The sequence below is a fragment of the Mus caroli genome, chromosome 4 (genome assembly GCF_900094665.2).
Source record: "Mus caroli chromosome 4, CAROLI_EIJ_v1.1, whole genome shotgun sequence".
NCBI classification, from domain to species: Eukaryota; Metazoa; Chordata; class Mammalia; order Rodentia; family Muridae; genus Mus; species Mus caroli.
This window is the reverse complement of record NC_034573.1, coordinates 39,570,392-39,591,015: the sequence shown is the minus strand read 5'-3', so window position 1 is coordinate 39,591,015 and position 20,624 is coordinate 39,570,392. Positions and strand designations below refer to the sequence as shown.

The following is a 20,624-nucleotide window of genomic DNA, read 5'->3' as shown; positions in this document are numbered from 1 at the left end:
GCCGGTGTGCTAGTCCACACCTGTTATCCCAGCACTTGGGAGATGGAGGCAGGAGGAACAGGAATTTGAGGCTAGTGACACCAGCATACTGAGTTTATGAATCTGAGGCCAGCCTGAGGTATCTGAGACCCTGCCACAAACAACAAAGATTGGAGGGGTGACTGCCAGTGGACTGAATGGTGCTTTATATAAGGAATGGATGAACCCCTTGAGTTGGTAACATCCTTTGGAGCCTCTCTACAAATGTCATTTTTTTTGTCCTGGTACTAGAATGAGGGACAGAAAAAGCAGCTGCCACGTTTGGCCCTTTGCCCTGGGTCTAACGGGGGAAGCTGAGATGGGGCAGAAACCGAAACATGGCTATCTTCACCTACCCCATCCTCCAAGAGAACTGGGGGCAGTGCAGGGAGGAGGGGACAATGCCAAACCTGTCAAAGGAGGTGTCAATGTCAAACCAGGGGTTAGCAGTAGAACTCGGGCAATAGAGCAAGTGTGAAGTCCTGTTATGGGTCTCTGACACTGTGGGGAGGGGGGGGCTTTATTTACAGCATGACATAGGGTGGGGCTTGTGACACCCAGAAAATGGCTATCAATCACAGCAGTTCTTCTTGACTGTTTCTCTGCCACTGGTCCTAGTTCTCCTCTGTGAATCCTGGAAGCTGTGACTGCAGAGAGAGAGAGCCCATCTTCTGGCTACTCTGATGATTTTCCTACAAGCATCTGGCTCCCCGAAACACCGGGCAGGATGCTTCTCCACTATCTTCTTGAAGATTTTCTGTTTCTCTTCAGAATTACTATTTCTGACTCCATCTCTGAAGGTGTGTCTCTATACGTTCGCAAAGGAAAACACCCATAGACATCTTGCTTGTATCAAGTAAATACCACTTTAGGCCAGCCACCCCATCTGTAAACCAGGAATAAGATCCGATTGCAGGGATACTGACTGGGGTTAATTATATACAGTGTTTAGGGGCCAGGCAGTTACACAGGGACTCTGGAAGCTCTTGGCATAATACTATAGCATTACAATAATTCTGGCTTGCAAATTATAGCCCAGAAGAAACCTTACAGGAGAGACAACTCTGACTCCGTGGCCAGCTGAAAGCAGAATGTGAAAAAATAAGTTGTGAAAGACAACTTCTCTTCCTAAGCCTTCAGAAAAGCAAGATACTGTTTCCATGTGCAGCACACATGCAGGGAGCAGCGAACAGGCCTCCAGACCCTGGGGAGGGCTTTCTTGGCCCAGGTGGCCTGGCTGACTGCCAGGATCTGGCTTCCTTTCCTTCCTGAGCCTAGAAGCGGGAGGGAGGGGGCGGGACGGGGGTGGGGCTTAAAACGAGGATGTCCTGGTCGGTCAGGTTTTTTTCCCCCTTAATTGGGGCCTCCCTCCATGCAGCATGATTAAGTGCTTGTGCAGCAGAGCAAGGATTTAAAGGGTAATTTGAGACATTTAAGTGTAGGGATACCCAAAATAAACATCTTAGCATCAACTTCTGGGGCCTCTCCCTATCTATGCTCCAGACACTAAACGTTCATTCAGTCTTGTCCTGTGTGCACAGTTTAAGACTATTTCCTAAGGATGCTAAATGAATAGGTCTCAGGTAAGAAATAAGTGGGAATGTTATCCGAGATTGTTGGGGTTCAGGTAGCAGTGGGGTTTGGGAAATTCAAGTGGCCTTAGGGAACGAGAGAGGCAAGTAGTTTGACTAAGTGCGGCTGAGCAGATAGATTGGAGCCTTCAGAGTCCTGGCTCTGCCTTTCCCTAGTGTAGTGTCGCTGGGGCCTGAGTCTGGTAGGTCGCAGGGAGAGTTTGGAAGAGGTAACACTGTGCCTCACCAGGTCCCGAAGTCTCAGGATGAGAGTCTGACCTCCAGTTCTAGCAGATCCTGGATTTGCTCTCTACTTCGATAGGTTACTGTTCCTACAGGACACAGGAAAAACAGTGTGCCCAACTCATATATATAATGAACAGGTGACAGGTGAAATTACGGTCACAGTGTGCTATTTTGGCAAATCACCATTCTGAAGGACGGTTTCAGCTCAGAGGTACTCAAGGGGGATGAGGGGTGGGGCTGGCCAAATAGAACTTCCAAACAGATCTAACATCTAGAAGACAGATACCTTATTTCATTTCCAGGCAGTATTTTGGTCTTGACAAGGCTCCTGCTACCCCCTCTGAGAGCAGACTAGTAGGAAAGCTCCCCCACCCCCACCCCCTTTGGCCTGGCTTTCCTCACGTTTGGATAATAACTCCGTTGTCTTAAGTTACATCATCCTAGTCATCCATGTATAATCTACCTCGGGGCCTCAGTTTCTCCATCTGGAAAACTGTCTCTGGATTAAATAGAGTCTCGCCAGCTCCGGCAACCTTAAGCGTTAAATGTTTACATAGCTGGTTCCACTAGGTTGGCAGTGAACAGGGTTAAAGCCCCACTTCCTAGAAGGTGAAAAGGTAAGCAAACAGTCCGACCTCCCCTTAGCCTTGCTCCGGGATTGGTGCCCCGCCTGGTCCCAGCCGCCTATCCCGTCCGGATCCGTCATCTGGATTGCTAATACACTCATTAGCATAAAGAGTTTTTCGAAGATCCGGCGCCGGAAAAGCTGAACCGGAGTCTCTGTCCCTTTAAAGAGAAGAGAGACAGCCAAGCCACTCTCTCAGTTTAGGGCATCTCCTCTGCGCGGTCCTCTCGGTCAACTAGAGGTCGTGCGTTAGTCCAGCCCGCCTATCACCTCGATGGTGGACATCCATTCCTAGAGTGCACGGCGCGCGGACCCCCCAGGGACTGTGCTGACTGCTTTGGCTTCAAAGAGCCGCAATCCCTGCTGGAGGGAGGCACGGTCTGCCAAGCCTCAGGACGCGGGCGCCCTAGGGCAGGACCCCGGGGCTGGCGCCCAGGCGGCCGCAGGAGGTGGCTCCTGCAGTCGTGAGGAGGTTCCGGGCTGCACGCGGGGGCGTGGCCTAAGGGGCGGGGCATTGGCGGAGGGGTGGGGCCTGCGGGAAGGGGCGGGGCCGCGGCGCTGGGCGGGTTCTGGCGGCCGAGTGTCACACACGCGGCGGCTCGGGAGGCGGCAGCAGAGGCAGCGGCAGAGCCAGGCGCCGCCGGGACTGGCAGGGGCGCGCGGGCTCCGCCAGGCGCCGGCCGCCTCCCTCATTCGTTCGCTTGTTTTCCGCCCCGCAGTGGGGCCGGGCTCGCCCCGGTGCACTCGAGAAGCCCGCAGCTGGCCGCGGCTCGCACGGGGCAGGGGCGCGCTCCGCGAGGGTGGGGGCGCTGGGTGCGGGCGTGCGCGGCGGGGGGCGCCTGGCCTTCCGCTCTAGGCGGCCCGGGGCCCTATGAGACACGTCTGTGCGGGGCGCGAGATCCGAAGCTCGGTCGGCGCGCGGCAGGGGCGGAGGGCTGTGCAGCAGCGGCCGGGGCCAGGCGGCGGACAGCAGGAGGCGGCGGCTGCGAGAACTTGAACTTGGCGACCGGTGCCCCGCACGCCCCCCACCGGGGCAGGGGCGTTGCGGGACTGGGCGACAGCGTTGTCCCCCGAATGGCCGCGGCGGCGGACCGGGCTCGCGCGCCGCGGCCCTAGGCGGCCCTTCGCCATGGCCAAGTGGCTGAACAAGTACTTCAGCTTGGGCAACAGCAAGACCAAGAGTCCGCCGCAGCCGCCGAGGCCGGACTACCGAGAGCAGCGGCGCCGGGGCGAGCGGCGCGAGCAGCCCCCGCAGGCCGTGCCGCAGGCCTGCTCGGCGTCCTCGGCGTCCTGTGGGTCGGCCGCCGCCTGCTTCTCCGCCTCGTCGGGCTCTCTGCCCGACGACAGCGGCAGCACGAGTGACCTCATCCGCGCCTACCGCGCGCAGAAGGAGCGCGACTTCGAGGACCCGTACAACGGGCCGGGCTCGTCGCTGCGCAAACTGCGAGCTATGTGCCGCCTGGACTACTGCGGCGGCGGCGGCGGCGGGGACCCCGGCGGGGGCCAGCGCGCCTTCACGGCGGCAGCGGGAGCTGCGGGCTGCTGCTGCGCGGCGGCGGGAGCGGGCGCCGCCGCGTCCTCGTCCTCATCCTCCGGCTCCCCGCACCTCTACCGCAGCAGCAGCGAGCGGCGGCCAGCGACGCCGGCAGAAGTGCGCTACATCTCCCCTAAGCACCGACTCATCAAAGTGGAGAGCGCGGGCGCTGCGGGGGACCCTCCGGGAGGCGTGTGCTCTGGCGGCCGTACCTGGAGCCCCACGACCTGCGGAGGCAAAAAACTGCTCAACAAGTGCTCCGCCGAGGAGACCGGAGCTGGTCAGAAAGATAAGGTAAGCTCCAAAGCTATTGGTGCGCTTGGGGAACTGAGGCATTGCCACGTTTCCCATCCCTTGCATCAACTTTGCTCTGGCATCCTGGGGTCTAGGCTACAGCGCGCATTTTGCCAGATGGTTGATCAGACTCTGACTCTTTGGTTCCTGCTCCCCAAACGCAGCCTTGCGGATCCCAGAGCCAGAGCGAGAGCACCCCGCCTAACTACCCAGAAGACAGACCCAGCCAGCCCTTCCGGCTCCCCCAGTAAAGTTAGCAGCGGCTGACCTAAAAGAGCATTTACTCTCGTTTACCCCGGGGTCCCTGTAATGGCCCCCCTCCCAGATGCAGATGGGAATTGAGGTCTAGAGTGGGAAAGGGAATCTCCGGGTCGTAGATTTCCTTATTGGCTGTCCCTGAATATCTGTGTGTGTGTAAATGCTTCTAAACGTCCCACTCTGCGTGCCAGGTTTCCGAAGCCAAGCGGCCTTTTGTACTAGGAGCGATATTGGGAACCCCCACGCAGGCTTTTCCGGTGTTAAGGTTCGTCCTCCCAGAGAATTCACCCATCTGGCCGTTCCCACCCGCTCTCCCCAGCTCCACAGGCAGTCTGCTAAAAAGATACCCTCCTCTGCCCACTTCATTCTCTTTCCTGATTCCATCCCTGTAGTACCATCTCGGGAATGAGAAGCCTTTGTGGCAATCCCCTGCCCAATCTATCAGGCCATCTTGTTCCCTGCTTCATAACAAGGGAGTTAATTACAGGCAGGCCCCTCTACTCTTCCTTCCCTTCACACTCCTGAGTTAACCTCCCTTCCCCCATAAAATACTTGTTCTGCCTACTTCTCGCTGAGGCAGTGTTTTGATTAAATCTGAGGCCCAGTGAGAGATCTTCACTGGCTGGCCGGCCCCTGCTTTGCCTGCGTTCTCCCCCACACTCTCCTTGCAAGCTCAAACTTTTGCCTGGACTGATAGAGATTGGCTAGCCTAGCAGGGAGACATTTCCTACCTGTCAGCGGGTGCTTGGCACGGTTTCTTTTTGTTTTATGGGAGAGGTGAGGAAGGATATGCCCTCCTGAAAAAGTTGCCTGTCTGGTCTTCTCCCTGGGGTCATCCTGCATTGCCTGCCCAGAATGGATGGTATGAGCAGCCCGAAGGAGCCTATGTCCCCAGGAACGGGGTGGGCACACACGTTGGAAACGCATACTCTGTGCACTTCCCAAGTATCCAAGATGCCACACTGAGAACAGAGAGCTGGAAGCCCTGGTGACTCATACAGTCACCAAGGGTACAAGAGGAGAGATGTCCCTGAGAAGAGCTGAGCTATTGGGCTTGTGGTTGATGTTTTCTGGAAGTCAAGCTTCCTGCAGCTTCCTATGTGGTGGGCTCACTGGGCGAGCCTGGAGCGAGAGCTTTCCAGAGAGGTTTGCAGCCCACCCCACCTGACTCAGCATCCCTAGTTGCCCAAGACCGTTGCCCCCCAGGGGGCAGACTTTCCTTGTTTACTGCTTGTGCTTCAGCCTGCTCTCTGAAGTCTTTGTGTGGCTTTCAAATTTGTTGTAAACATTTTTTCCCCCCAATTAGAGTTAAGACTTTCAGATGCTTAGTAATCATACTTTGTAGCTGGAATGTCAAGTGTGCCTAAGACTTGGCTACATTGTCACAGTATTTCCCATGGGTCTTTGCTCTCGTCTACCAGGTGCTGGAAGGGGGATCCTGAGCAGGGTATGTGTGTGTTGAGTGCTGTGACAGAGGGCACCCTGTGATGGGGCCTGGTGTTAAATGGGGTCTCCATTGTTGACCTGGAGCCAGGAGTGATCAGGGGATGGCTGGAGAAGGGTCTGCTGCTTTAGAGATCTGCAGGTATGAAGTCTTACGTGGTTGGAACGGAGAGGTTAGGATTGGACAGGACCCGAGAGGGGCTGCAGGGCCTGGACCAAGGAAGGTAAACTGAGTTGAATGGTGGCAAGGGATACGGTTTTAAAGAAACACTCTCTCAGGGATGGTTTTCCCTTCTCATGTTGAAGCTTTGATCTTTTAAAAGTTGTCTCTCCTGGGAGACAAGGGAGGAGGTTACCTTCTGGATGTTCCTTCTGTCATGAGAAAGAGAGGCAGCAAGGGAGTGGTGGCAAGACAGCAGACTAGCTAGTAGAGGGACACGGAGTGTCCTGGAAGGCTGGCTTGGACACTACTTTATTTACTTTCTGAGATAAGACTGATACAATGCTGACCTTAAAGTCACTAGGTAGCCAAGAATGGGCTTCAGTCCCCTTTCCCTTCCTCCCTCTTTCTTCCTTCCTTCCTGTTTTTAGAGACAGGTTTGTGTGAGTGTGTGTGTGTGTGTGTGTGTGTGTGTGTGTAGCCCTGGCTGTTCTGGAACTCATTTTGTAGACCAGGTTGGCCTCTACCTCCCGAGAGCTAGGATAAAAGGCATGTGTCACCACCTCTCAGTGGGGATTACAGGTATGAACCACATCTAGTTTTGTGCAGTTCTGGAGATTGAACCCAGTGCTTTGTAATGCTAAGCAAGCAATTCTACCAAAGGACCTCCATCCTCACCCCTCCTCTGCAACTTCTTAAAAAAAAAAAAAAGCCCTGCACATATTTGTTTTTATAGACTTTCTGACAGCTTTCTACATAGATGCAAATGTATCTTGACCACGCCCACTCTTTGCTCCCCACTCCCTCTCTACCCCCTCCCCCACTTGCTGTTCCTACCTTAATCTCCTTTTAAAAAAAATCACCTACTGAGTCAAATTAGTGCTGCCTGTATGGGCATGGGCAAAGTACCAGCTGTACCCCCCACTGCACCCCCTGCTCCCCCAAGCTCCCCTAAGAGCTGCCAGTAGCTCCCCAGTGACCTCCGACCCATGCTGGAATGGTTATTGACTGACTTGTGTGGTTGTGTGGTTGTGTGGGTGTGTGGGTGACCATAGTTGCCTTGAGTCCGTGAGTGCGATGGTCGTCCACGGTTAGACCGCAATGCTTCACGGCATCTCTCCCATCCTCTGTCTCTCACATTCTTACTGTTCCAACTCTGATGCATTCATTCCCGGAAACGGGTGGCTCCCATCAGTTCTCGTGGGAGCCTTGAGAATTAGCCTTTTGATAAGTGTCTGGGTGATTGCTCCTTATGGTCTTGGGTCCCACTTTGGCAACCCTGTTGCCACGATGGCTCTTCTCCACCTAATTCCCCAGTCTTCTGGCCAGGACCACTTTGGATACAGGCTGCAGGTGCCCATCGCCAGCTCAGTATGTGGCCAGTACCTCCCCATCTGGCAGTCAGATGGCAATCTGGTTTTCACATTATTTCTAGCAGACAGCATTTGGGAGGCCAGACCTACTGTGATCCAGCTCTGAACATCCCTAAACTTGTCTTCAGTCCCTACCTATAGCTTTAGGAAAATCCCACTTAGCCTGGGGCAGCCTAGCATCCTGTTGGTGCCTTTTGAGAATTGGCTGGCACCGGCACCGGCACCGGCACCGGTGTCAGCTTTAATCCCAGACCCAAAATGAGAGTTCTTGTGGCATGCAGTGTTGCTGCTGGCTTGTGCAGCCATCTTCTAGTGCTGTTCAAACATGATTCAGCTTTGGGGTTCCATTCCTGCCCTGCACACTTGAACCCTTTCCTCTTTTGTACGAGTAAGTTGTCCATCTCTTTTCCCAGGTTAGTGAGTCCTGGGGCACATCACCTGGCCACATCCCACTCCTCCACCGCAACATCTCCAATGAGGTGGTTTTTTTTCCCTTACAGCCATTCTTGAAAAAGAGTCTTTTTCACTGTTCCGAATTCCCCCTTAACATAACTTAGTCACCATCTCTGTGCTCAGAGATGAGATGTGAGTGAGTGAGTGGAGTGGGGGAGAGGGGTGGAGGTTAAGGATGCAGTAATCTTTGGTCTGAGCTTCTGCAGGAAGTTCTGATGGGAGTTTTCATCCCCCACAGTGATTTTTGTCCTGAGAACTCGGGGAGGCCTTTTTTCTAGTAAGTAGGTGTTTAAGGTGAACCTACAGGCGATGGAAGGGGGGATTTAAGTGGGATGGGGTGCCTACAGGCTGTAAGGGGGCTTGTGTGTGTACATGTGCTCATGCTGGTAAAACACATCCTAATGTGTTCTTGGAAGCCAGAGCTCATATGTGGTGGGTCTTGCTTGGGAAATAAGAGGTGACAGTATAGGAGAGGTGGGGTAGGGGCTTCAGCCGGTCTCATCCAGTTATGTTTTCTGCTGGTCTTGTTTCTTTTTATCATAATTAAGTGGTGTTTCCAGTACACCTGAGAAAGTCAAGAATGCATCATGAAGTCAGTTTTCCTAGGTATTAAATACATGCTAATGTGTACCAACACTTGGTATAGTATCAGCATCTACAGAGTTGTGTTAAATAACACGTTTTCCATATCAAACGAATAAATAAAAATAATTTTTAGCTGGGCAGTGGTGGTGGCGCACGCCTTTAATCCCAGCACTTGGGAGGCAGAGGCAGGCGGATTTCTGAGTTCAAGGCCAGCCTGGTCTACAGAGTGAGTTCCAGGACAGCCAGGGCTACACAGAGAAACCCTGTCTTGAAAAACCAAAAAAACAAAAAAACAAAAACCAACCCCCCAAAAAAACCCAATAATAATTTTTAACAAAAAACATAAAACAGAACAAAAACAACACCACAATAAAGCACCTAGCAGATTCTGAGCTCTTAAAAGCTAGACATGGGGAATTCAGAGGAAAGTAGGTGTGGTCACGGAGGTTCACATCAGGGTACAGCAGGGTATGTGTCCTGTTTCTGCAGCTGTCTGTGCCATAACCACCTGCCACTCAAATGGGGACAGAGAAAGCTCTGTGTTCCCAGCTACTCCGGAAGTTGAGTCAGAAGGATTATAAATTGAAAGCCTACCTAGGCTACAGAATGTTCAAAGCCAGTTTGGGCAACTTAGACCTTGTCTCAATGTCAAATGTAAAAAACTGGGTCTGGAGGGGTGGCTCAGTGATTTAGAGTACTCCCTGCTCTCCAGAGGACCTGGGTTCAATTCTCTGCATGCACATGGAGCTCATGCGTACAGCTCACAAACACCTGCAACTCCAGTTTCAAGAGGTCCAAAGTCTTCTTTTGGCCTCTATGGGGACCAAGCACATAGTGCACAGTGAGCATGCAGACAAAACACAGAAAATAAAAAGTCAAAATAAGAAAAGAGAGAGAGAGAGAGAGAGAGAGGGTTGAGGTATTGCTTAGCAGTAGAGTGTTTGTCTAGTATATGCCAAAATTGTGAGAGAAAACTTTTCTTGGGTATAAGCAACACTCAAGTCTTTGCAGCTCGCTTCCTTCTGAGGGGGGAGGGGGGCTCTTCGCTTACTCTGGCAGGGAGGGGCCTAATGAATTTGGTCAGTTTCAGGGACTTCCTGAAGCTATTTCTAATGGTTTACCTTTGTGCTGAAGGAACATTCCTGAAGTATGGAGTGCTTCAGTCTTAGAGGAAGATTTTACACACACACCAGCCAGGCCTTGGATTCAATTCCTAGTATTTTGCCCCCAAGTTGAAACAAAATTATTGACCCATACATCAACTTATATTTTCTTGTTATTTCCTAACCCATAAACAGTTGTGTAACTTATGTAATATTACTTTGTATTAGGTCTTATAAGTCAGCTAGACAGGACTTAAGGTATGTGGAAGGCAAACAGCCTTGTGCCTTTCCCCTTTTTATTTAGTTTGAGTCTGGCACTCGCTGTGTAGACCAGCCTGGCCTTGAACTCATAGAGATCCTCCTGTCTTTGTCTTCTAAGGTCTGGGTTAAAGATGTGTGCCACCACGCCTAGTCTACTATGTTATTTATATAGGAGACATAAGCATCCTTGGTTTGTGGTATTCAGGGAAAGTTCTGGAAACAACATCCTTTGGGTATCAATAAATGAACAAGCCCACTTGGTTCTGAAGCCTGAGACGGTATCAGAACCTAAGGAAAGGCAGGCTGAAGTGCATCCAGAAGGCTGGAGCAGCCCGAATGCTGGCAGGTGAAGGAGACCTGCCGGAGGAGCTGCTTGAGCTGACTGGTGAGTAACAGTGGGACTGCCTGAGCAGGCACTGGGGAGCAAGGCTCCTGTGCTGAGTGCTGGGCCCAACAGGCAGGGGCAGGGGCAGAGCCGTTGGCAGAATGGGTCTAGGGGCCTTGATGTAGAGGAGCTGACCAGTCATTTGATCTTTTTCACATAAATCACTAGTCCAGATCAATGGAAGCCAGGATCAAAATGTCAGGCGTTTTGATTTGATTAATAGCCATCTTCTCCAGCCCTTAAAATGTCCTTTTTGGAAAAGGTTAGAACAAAGTTCATGGCCAAGGACAGGTTCCCCATTCATGTCCCAACCCTTGATAGGAGAGTGAGAGAAATTTTGTCAAAGCTATTCTCAGTGTTAATTCCCCAGAAGGCTTCATTGTAACACTTCCTTGGTCACAAAGTCCTCACAGCCAGTCTAGGTTCTAGGTCCAGATACTGTGTCAGCTATTGCTCCATCCCATGTCACTCCAGCCTCAGAGGTCAACTTTTTTTTTTTTTTTTAAAGGGCTAGAACCAGGCAGTAAATGTTTTCAGGTTTGAGCTGGTCTCCATCACAGTGGGTTAGCTCTGTCATTGCATCTATAGGCAGCCTTAGAGACTATATTAGTAGGAATACTTGTGTTCTGAGAAACCTTTATTTCCAAAGCCAGGCACTGAGCACCGAGCACCATTTTCAGTCTTGATGGGGCTCACTCTGTTTAGGGTACACTCAAGCTGTGCCAATCCGCTCCGTTTCAGTATGGCTTGGCCTCTTATTCTTCAGCATATGTGCCTGTGGCAGGACAGGGTTCCAAGAAAGGGCAGAAGCCCTTGAGGTTTCTTGAGGTTTGAATCTGGGACACTGTTCCTTTAAATGCTGTTGACCAAAGCAAGTCACAACACAAGGCCAAGATTCAGGAAGAGAGGTGGAATGGTGGGGTAAGGGGCAGGGATGGAGGCAAGACATTCTAGGCTTTCAGGGCTGTTCGTACTGTCAGCTCACCCTGAGGTTTAGAGACATCAGTGATGGACCTAATGTCGTAGCTTTTAAGGATGACAACAAGATGCACACCGTGCATTCTGAGTCCACTCACTACCCGTGTGCTTTCTACTAAACTGCTTCACTCTTTCCCAGCCTAACCAGCCGTGAGAAAGAGGGCCCTGCTGTTGACTGATGGCTGTCATGTTTCCTCTCCCTGCTACCAAATATTCCTCTTAGCCCTTTCCTTGTTTTGACCCACAGCTGGACTCTCTCTCCCATCTGCTGCCGAGTTCCATAAAGAAGATGTTAATGCCGCACTTGGGTTATTTTATAGAGAAATTCTGCACGCAGAGTAGGCGCATCCCAGAGGACAGCTACACAAAAATATGTGTCTTGTAACTGTCATGTCTTCTCATTCTAACACCAGACCTTCCCTCCCCCTAGGATCGGCTAGGCTGTGTGTGCTCTGCTTTAAGATAAAAGCTGGTGGTACCTCTGCCCATATCTAGAAAGAACATAAGTTTCCTAAAAGGAGGTCAGGTGAAAGCCTCCTCTAATTAGACACTCTGGAGAACAAGACGGAACCTTGGCCTTGGTTTTAGGATTTCACCTCAAGACTTGATCCCCATCCTCTCTCAGCTCTTAAAGCATTGCTGGGCTGTACCTTGGCTTTAAAAGGCAAATCTGAAGCAGGTGTGGTTTCCTCTGGTCCTGCAGCCAAACCCTCCCCTGCTGAGTTTAACTTGTGTTGCAGAACCATTGAAGCAAAGGTCAGCTTTGGTCATTGAAAAACCAACCAACCAAACCAAGCCAACCAAACCAAAACAACATAACCCTGGACTTGGGGACCAGGAGATGGCTCAGCAACCTGATTTTGATCCCTGGAAAAAAAACAACTTTTTTTCGGGTTGTTCTGTGGCTTCCACATGGGTGTACACACACTCGTGTGCGCGCACACACATACACAAGCCTGAGACTCAACAACTTTACAGCTGAAAACTGGGCTGCTGGCTGGTTGGTGGCACCCATTGGTTGGGGGTGCTTTGATGGAAACAGGTTGCAGTGGTCTGTAGCCTCTCAACTCCTGTTGGGCCTGTATTGTCTGAGGAACTTTTATATGCAGACCATTGTCCAAAGCTGGGGGATATGAGGATGGTGCCGGAACTGGCCAGTGCCTGCACATAAGGAACTTCTGGTTGGGGGACACCGGAACCAAGGTTGGAACACAGCTCTTATCTACATGACAGAATAGATATGTAAACAGGTTTTGAGTGAGCTGAGATCATGAAACAAGACTGGTCCTGGCAGCACCTTGGTTCCTGGAGCAGAGAGAGGAGGAAGAAGATACCCTTCAGCTGAGGGAAGCCGGGAAGGCTCCTCTGAGGAGCAGATACTTGGACAGAGGGGTAGTTACTGTAGTCATGGGGATTTGCATGCCTGTGCTAGCTAGTTATAGTATTGCGTACATTCTGAGCCAGACGCTGTGCTGTGTGCTGGGGTTCTTTCTCCTCACTGCCCTCCTTTGATGTGCACGATACTTTTCGTTCCCACTGTACCTACTCTACTTATTTTGCTAGTACAAGGCAGAGATGAGATTTGAAACTGGCACTGTGCATCACAGCGAATTTTTTCTGCGTTGCGGTTTGTTTTGCTCTTCACCATCTCCCCAAACCCTACAAGAATGACTGGGTCTACGTCCTTGTAGTTGTTCTACAGTCAGTGTTTATACCTGTAGCTCACTGACCTCTCAGATCTGCTTTGGTGAAGGTGCTGGAGTCCCTGTCAGCACTGGAAGGAGGTGAGCCTGCCCTGCATCTCTTAGCCAGGGTGGGGAGGCAGCTTGGCCAGAACTTGAGCTGTCAGGAAGCAGGACAACCTGATTGAATTCTGTCCCTTCTGTGTTTTGATTGTGAAACACTTAGCTGAGACTGTTGAGGCGCATGGACAGAGGGCCTTACTTCCACAATGGAATTTTCCTTTGCTTCCTGTTTGGTATTTTCCAGTAATATTTCTATTAATGTTTCACTTTCAGAGTCAGAGGTGCTGACTTCCTGAGAAGCGCGAACTTTCTCAATGCCGAGCCAGGAAGGACTGACTTTTCCTCTTGGTCATTCAGTTCCTTTCTCTTCTCTCCAAGGGGAGTTCTGGACTTCCCATCTTGCTGGAAAGGAAAAGCTTAGGGAGTGGGTTTCAGAGAGGATGGGTTATTCCCCACCCCGGGGAGGTGCTTACAATAACGAATGGTCAGACAGTGGCTTCCCCAGGCCCAGAAGGAAGTAGCTTGGTGTGTGTGTGTGTGTGTGTGTCTGTGTGTGATAGAAGGTTAGAGGTCCTCTGGGCAGTATTTGCTGCCTGAACCCAAAGTCTCCAACTGGAATGAGGATGGCCTCGTTCATGTATTCTCTTTTATTTATTCGACATCTCTTGCTTAGAGGTGCTACATGCCGGGCACTGCTCTGCGTAGGTGATAAGAATAGAGCTGTGCACCAAACGTGTATACCTCACTCCCCCTGTGGGTATGTGGGATAGAGAGCCTAAGGTGGCTGTGTATGGGACTTAACTATAGGGTCAGTTGGTGTGAGCTGTATCTCTTCCAAAGAGAACTGCATACAAGAGAAAGGCCAAGCAAGAAGGGGGGAGGCAGGAGCTGGCAGGATTGCTCCAAGGACAGTGCAGAGGGCCACATGTTTGGGCAGGGCAGGTGGAGACTGAGGGACGTGCAACAGGCAGAGAAGTTGAGCCTTGTGGGTATAGGAGAGATCTTTCACTAGAACTGTGAAGTGAAGTAGGAAGCCTTCAGGGAGTTCTGAACAGAGCTGTTGCATGGATGGCTGTAGGTTTTAGAGAAGATTGCTTCAGGGATAGCATGTAGCCTAGTGGCAGAGAACTTGGTCTACTGAGAGGTCTTTTAGAATTTTCTGTAAGCTTACCTTCCAGCCCCATGGCAGGGCATGGGTCACTCTGTCTGGGGCCATCTTACCCTGTCCTTGTGCCTATCCCTCATCTGGCAGTCTTGTTCCAGTTTTCTGGGTTTCTTTTGCAGTTCCAGACAGAGGTCATCCCTGTCTCCTGCGTACTTAGGAACCCTAACAGACCTTCCCTAGAGAAGCCAGTGACCACTCGTCTTCCCAGCTACTCAGGCCAAAACCTACCAGACATGTTGGCCTCTTTTCTTGCTGTGGGTTCTTACTTCAGAACATGCCAGACTGGATGTCTTCTCATCAGCTGCCTATGGGCACCCAGGTTCCAATGGCTTCCGGTCCGTTCCCTCCACTCTGTTCTCTGAGTTAGTCAGGGCAATCTTTTGGAAGCACTGAGGATGGAACCCAGAAATAAACATGATCAGAAGGTTCCCAAGGGTGCAGCTTTACCATCTCAGTGGCCATGGGCTCTCAGAAAGCCCCACAGCCCCACAGTTCTGGTATATTCTAAGCCATAGCATGTGATTTAGGGAATGCATAGCATTCAAGGGATGGTACAGCCCCTACCTGCCTGCTGTTGTGAGCTAGCTGTGCCCAGAGCCAGTCCTCAGAAAGAGGCAGGAACTGAGAAGTGTATTATGTATCAGTCTCAGTGGTAACTTTACCTGTTACAACAGGATTAAAGTTTGCTACAGAAAATATAAAGGAAACTAACCCAGACGCCAACCCCAACTACACAATTCAGAGAAAATTCACAAGTGTTAACCTGTTAGTGTTCTTACGTCTCAGCATCTTCAGTATACATATATATTTCCCCACATAAAAATAGTTTCTTTCTGACCAAAGACATAGAATGGTGCTTACGCTGTCTCAAACATACAACAGCAGGAATTAATGCTGGTATTACGTTTGCATCGCTCTTGTTTACTGGTTTTCACCAACTTAGCAGGATTCTGAGAGCACCTTTGTGACTAAATTCTTAGCAGAGGTTCCTGTGATTATTTCCCTGGCTTAATAGGAGAAGATCTGTTGGGTATGCAGGGGAAGTGTTTTGATACCTGCTTTCAGAGTGTGTCCTAGAAAGGCACATTCGTTTTAAGGCCTGCTCACTTTTTTCGAGAACCGGGATTTTGGTTTAGTTTGTGGTTTCTTGGATTTACTGGTGTATATGAGCTTTAGCTGTTTGTTGCCTTCCTAAAAATGTTTACCTCTGTCTTCTTCCACACAACCCGTGGATGTGTGACGGTGTCTCGTCAAAGCAAGCTATAACACTGTCTGAGAGGGCCAGGTTCCCAACCAGGCACCACGAGCTAAGGACAGGGACCCTTTGGGATCCCAGCAGAGGAGGGCTTTGATGAAGCTCAAACTCAGGAGTTTGCTATAAAGAGGAGACCGGCCAGAGCAAGTTCTGAGAAGGTGGGCCACGGTAAATGCTCAGAAGTTCTCAGAAAAGACAAAGGTGGTGTGGAGCGGGGTCTCATTCGTGAGTGAATGGAGAGGATTTAAAGATCGAAAGGAGAAGCAGGACTGGATTCCAGAGGAAGCGCTTGGTGTGAGGCAGAGGTTGCCTGGCTGAGTGACACGGTGTCGGGAGCTGGGCATTCTCTCTCCTTGTCCTTGGGGCTAGTCAGTAAGGCCATACCTCGGGGTTCAAAACTGGTGATCTGAACACTGTAGGACCCTGGTGGCAGGCAGTCCACTGATTGTGGCTTGAAACCAGCATTGGTATTGGGAACAGAAGGCCTAATCTTCCATGCTGTTCCTGGGCTTGGAAACTTTGTAATTTGGAATAAGTAATTCGTTTCCCTGGACTTGGAATGTCCTGTCTGTCACATGGGGTTAATGGCAATGGTGTTTCCTGACCACTCACTGTGTAGGCTACTTTTGCCATGTTTGACCTTCATGGTGGGTCTTTGAGGAGGTACCATGAGGGTCCTCACTTTATAGATGGCAAATGAGATGCTGTTCAGGGGAAGTGTGTCTGTCAATCATTGTAAGGGTTAAAGAAAGCCGTTGCTTTCTGGCAGAGCACAGAACCTGTGGGAAGAGCCTTAGGACTTTTGTATTACTTTGACCCTGCCTGTCCTGGTCCTTAGCCCAGCTTTAGACGCAAGGCTTGGCTTTCAGGCTCCTGGCTGTCCTTTTCCTACTCTGCCAGGGAGGAGCAGAAGGAAACACTTTCCCTGGGACCAGCCCGAGTTCTGAGACTGTGTGTGCTCCTCACAGGGCCCCACACATTCCTTAGGAGGCACATTCCGAGAACCCCCATCCCCATGTTAAGGAGGAAACTGAAGCACACACATGACACAGCTACTGATAGGGAGATCTGGACCTGGGCCTTGAGTCCAGTCTGGTCCCTGTGTCTGCCCTTAACCTCTTGTCAGCACAGATACAGGGGTGTTGAGAGGAAAGTGCTGTATCACCTGGTGGTCTCAGAGCTGTGAGGCCACCAGGGCAGTTTAGTCCTTATGTGGTGGGAGACAAAAGTAAGACACTGGAACAAGGAAGTGACGGGGTCAGGTCTGGGTGCTCTCAGAAAACTTGTGCAGCCTAAGGGGACAGCTAAAGTAGGGAGGTCTCAGTTGAGTCCCTCCAGAGGTGGGGACCTCAGTTAAGCAAATGTCATGTCTGTAGGCAGAGGTAGCAAGGATCAGACCCAAATCTGCATCCTTAAGCCATGAAGTGCGTGGCTGGCCATTCAGGCAGCTCTCAGAACAACACTGGTCAGTGGAGGGAAATTGACCAAGCACTTGTCAAGGTATAGGTTTTTCAAGATCGCTGTTGTCAATAGCCCAAATGCCCTCTGTGGGTGTCTATAAGTTACTTCAGCTTTTAGAACAGCTGACCACATTCTCTCAGGGTCCCATGGCATGGGTAGAGGTGGGAGGGAGTGTATCACATCTTGGAACTGCTGGTGATGAGCAGATGGAGGGAGCCCAGCAGATTTAACTGCTCACCTCTAAAGGAACATGGAGCAAGTAAAGGCCTTACTTCTCTGAGGCAAGAAGGGGCAGAGCAGCGACTGATTGGCTCATCTACCTGGGGCTCAGGAGCCTGGTGGAGACAGTCACGTGTGTTTGGAAGGTGGACAGAGCTGGCCACCGAGGCTTGGATTGAGGGTCTGCTGTCTCATCTGGTATCACACAGAGTTGGAGGCACTCCCAGGTGTCAGGACCAATGGTGACTGCGAGGAAGCAGCCACAGCGAGGCAGGGTGGACCTCATGGTCCGTAATGTCCTCTCAACAGGGAGCATGGGGTTCTGAGCTCATACTGACCTGTGGCCTGTCAACAGTGTCCTCCCAGGGGACATGATCTTTGACAAAAAGTAAGTGCTCAGAACACTTTGGGTTACCAGAGCAAAGCAGCAGCCTATGGAGATGCTTGCCGGTTGGGGGACCCTGAGGAGTCCCCAGCCAGGTCTTCCTGCCTTTGTAGTTCTGTGGCTGGCCACTCTGTCCAGCAAGGAGCCAGAAGGAAGACTTCACAGATCGAGGCGTCACACTGCTTCTCAGTAGACTTCCACGGGGCCTGGATCCATTTGAAATCCATCTGTGGTGTGACTGTGAAGTGACAGGATGGTGGCAGTGAGTGTCATCACTTGCCAGTCACCTGTAGGGCAGCTGTGAATGCTGGGACGGCTTGGATCCCATTGCCCGAACTTGAGCCTGGAGGTTGTTCCAAGTGCAGACACTGAACTCAGGGGTGTGGCTGAGTCCTATCAACTCGCCCGTACCTCATGGCAGGGTCCCTGTGTGGGTGAGGTGGCCGTGGGCTGATTCTGACATGGGAAACTTCAGTTCAAGCAGGCTTCTTGCTTGGAGGCCTTGCTAAAAGGTTTTAGCCACGATGCCTCTGGTGGCAGCGGAAACTGCTGACATTGTTTGCTCTCCATGGGCTGCTGATGAAGTAGTTTGGTGGTCAGTTTGTTGTCCGTGGGTGGAACCTTTTCAACTTTTGAGTACTGTCCTTTGCATCTATTCCCCGACTCCAGCACCCCCCACCCTCCCTCCTGGTTTCCTCTGGATTGCTTTAAACTTCAGCAAATTGAGGTTGCCTTGGTACTCCACCTTTTGGTACCATGAAGGTACATTTCAGCGGTATGATGTCTCTCCTTTTTAGTTATTTTATACTTTGTGGTAGAAGGACACCGAGAGAACACCAGGTTCATACATTCTTGTGTCTTCCCCAGACTCCTCAAATTCAAATAGGAATCAGCTCTTCCTTGGTAGAGAGCCCTGCCATCCTGTAAAGAGTTACATATTTGAATTACAAAGGCTTGTGTGAATGGGGCATGGCTAGTAACCTGGAATTCAGTCTAGAAGTTGGTTAGCCCCCTATCCCCAGTAAGATTGTCATCCTTCGTCTTCCTCTGTTACTGTGGTGTGGCGTTACTTGTTCTTTAATGAAAGACCACCATTCTGTAAGGGCTCCTGGCATTTCCCAGCCTCGGTCCAGGGATGTTCAAACCTTGACTGGCGTATGTGGGTAGACTCAAAATAATGAGTTTGACCTAGAGGTTCATACTATAGCAGTCTGTGTTGTAAATTGTCGAGCGCCATGGACTTGATTTTAAAATGCTCCTGCGGGACAGTATTGGATTTGATCCCAGAACCTGTGTGATGTAGTCCTATGTGCTTGTAACCCCAGCACTAGGGAGGCAGAGATGGGCACACCCCTGGGGCTCCTGGGCAGCCAGCCTAGTTTACCTGACAAGATTCTGTCTCAGAAACAAGGTAGGCAGCAGTGGGAGAAGACACCAGGAATTGACCTTTGGCCTTCACCCCCATCCCTGCACACACAGGAACAACGTATACACATAGTATAAATGCCTGGATTCCCTCTCCAGCAGGCACAGCAGGGTGTGCTGGTGTACGAGGGAGGGCCTTGAGTTCTAGGCAAGACCTGTTGGAAACAGAGCTAGTTGTTGGCTTGCTTCAGGTCAAAAAGAGTGACCAGAAACAGGGATGACACAGTTGGGAGGCACCTCAGAAGTCTGAGGAATTTATTCAAGAATAGAATGAAGAGTGTTACAGTGATTTAGTTACTTTAAAGCACTGGAAAAAACCAAAACACTGGTAATTCCCCAAGCATCCCACCACGGGAAATGGCTAATGTGAGATGCAGGCCTGTAGTGAGAAGGAGCAGCCGATAGGCGTGGAGTTCAGCGACGACTGTGGGGCTGGAGAGGGAGAAGCTGTGGGTGAAATGCCTGCGATAGGAAAAGCCGGTGTGTGCATTCCCCGCACTTCCTCCCAGCACACCCCACCCCCCACGTGTAGAAAAGGGGGAGGGAGGAAATAGACCCGAACTGTTAACAGTGGTTGTCACAGGAAGGTTGGATTATTTTACAGTTTCAAGAACAAAGGCAGATTATTTAATCACAAAAGCAAATTAGAAAATGAAGTTTAAACAAGACTAAAAAGCCCTGTCAACAACAGTGCCGCCCCAAGCTCCCTGGGAGGGGTGTGGGGAGGTAGGGAAGTTAGGCAGTGACCAGCTGAGATTTGTGCTGGGCCATCTGAATGAATTGCTGAACTTCAAAGCCAGGGCTGAGGGTGTCTCATTGTGTCGGAATGCTGGTGATCACAGGAAGTGGTGACAAGCCCTTTGTTATATAAGCCTACCAGGCTTGCTCATCTATGCTAGCCCTCGGTGCTGGATGCGACCGACATCTGTCTGTATCAATGGCCACAGCCCATACATGCTTAGCACTGTATCGGAAATGCACTGTCAGGCGGGGGAAGGTGAAGTTCACACCCTCTCTTCCTTAACTCCCTCTGGCGCTGTGGGGCGAGGGAGGAGGGGAATTACCGCGGAGGGAGGGCCTGACTGGCTGTATTCCTGCCTGACCCAGGAAGGGGTGGGGATTTTCTTGGCTATCTGCCAAAGTGAGAGCCTGCATTTTGATCTCTTCTGTTTCTCCAGTCCTGTCTGTCTGTCTTGCTGTGACATCTGTGAACATGCTGTGGAATGTTGTTGCTCTGCAGACAGGGGACAGTTTTCCTCTCAAACTTCTCAGCAGGAGGCAGACAGAAGCACAGGACAGGTGCCTAAAGAAGTTTCAGAGCCTCTGTGTTTGTGCTGCAGGTGTGTCTCCACTGGTAGATGAGGAGCCCTGAGTCTCACAGGGAGGAGATAGCTCAGTTCCTGGCTCAGGGCTTTGTTGTTGTTGGTTTTGTTTGGTTTTGTTTTGTTTTGGCTGCTTTCTATGGTCTCCAGGGCATGCTGTACTCTGTCCTATTAGTTAAGTCCCTGCATTGCCCCATGTGGTCCACATGGATGTGAAAGGAATGTACCAACCATTTTTCTTCGAAGGGAGGTGTCCTGGAGGTCAAGGCCTGCCAAGCTTCCCTGTTTTTTTTTTTTTTTTTTTTTTTTTTTTTTTTGTGACAGGGTTTCTCTGTATAGCCCTGGCTGTCCTGGAACTCA

At 51.0% G+C, this 20,624-nt stretch overlaps 1 protein-coding gene across 1 annotated transcript in view; it reads left to right on the top strand.

Annotated features, from left to right (window-relative positions):
• The first annotated feature begins 3,021 nt into the window (after window positions 1–3,021).
• Shb (SH2 domain containing adaptor protein B) overlaps window positions 3,022–20,624 on the top strand; it is a 109,542-nt gene continuing 91,939 nt past the window's right edge. Inside the window, exon 1 of the mRNA XM_021161323.1 lies at window positions 3,022–4,288. Within this exon, the coding sequence (XP_021016982.1) occupies window positions 3,590–4,288 (699 nt within the window). The 5' untranslated portion in view covers window positions 3,022–3,589. The remainder of the gene's footprint in view (window positions 4,289–20,624) is intronic.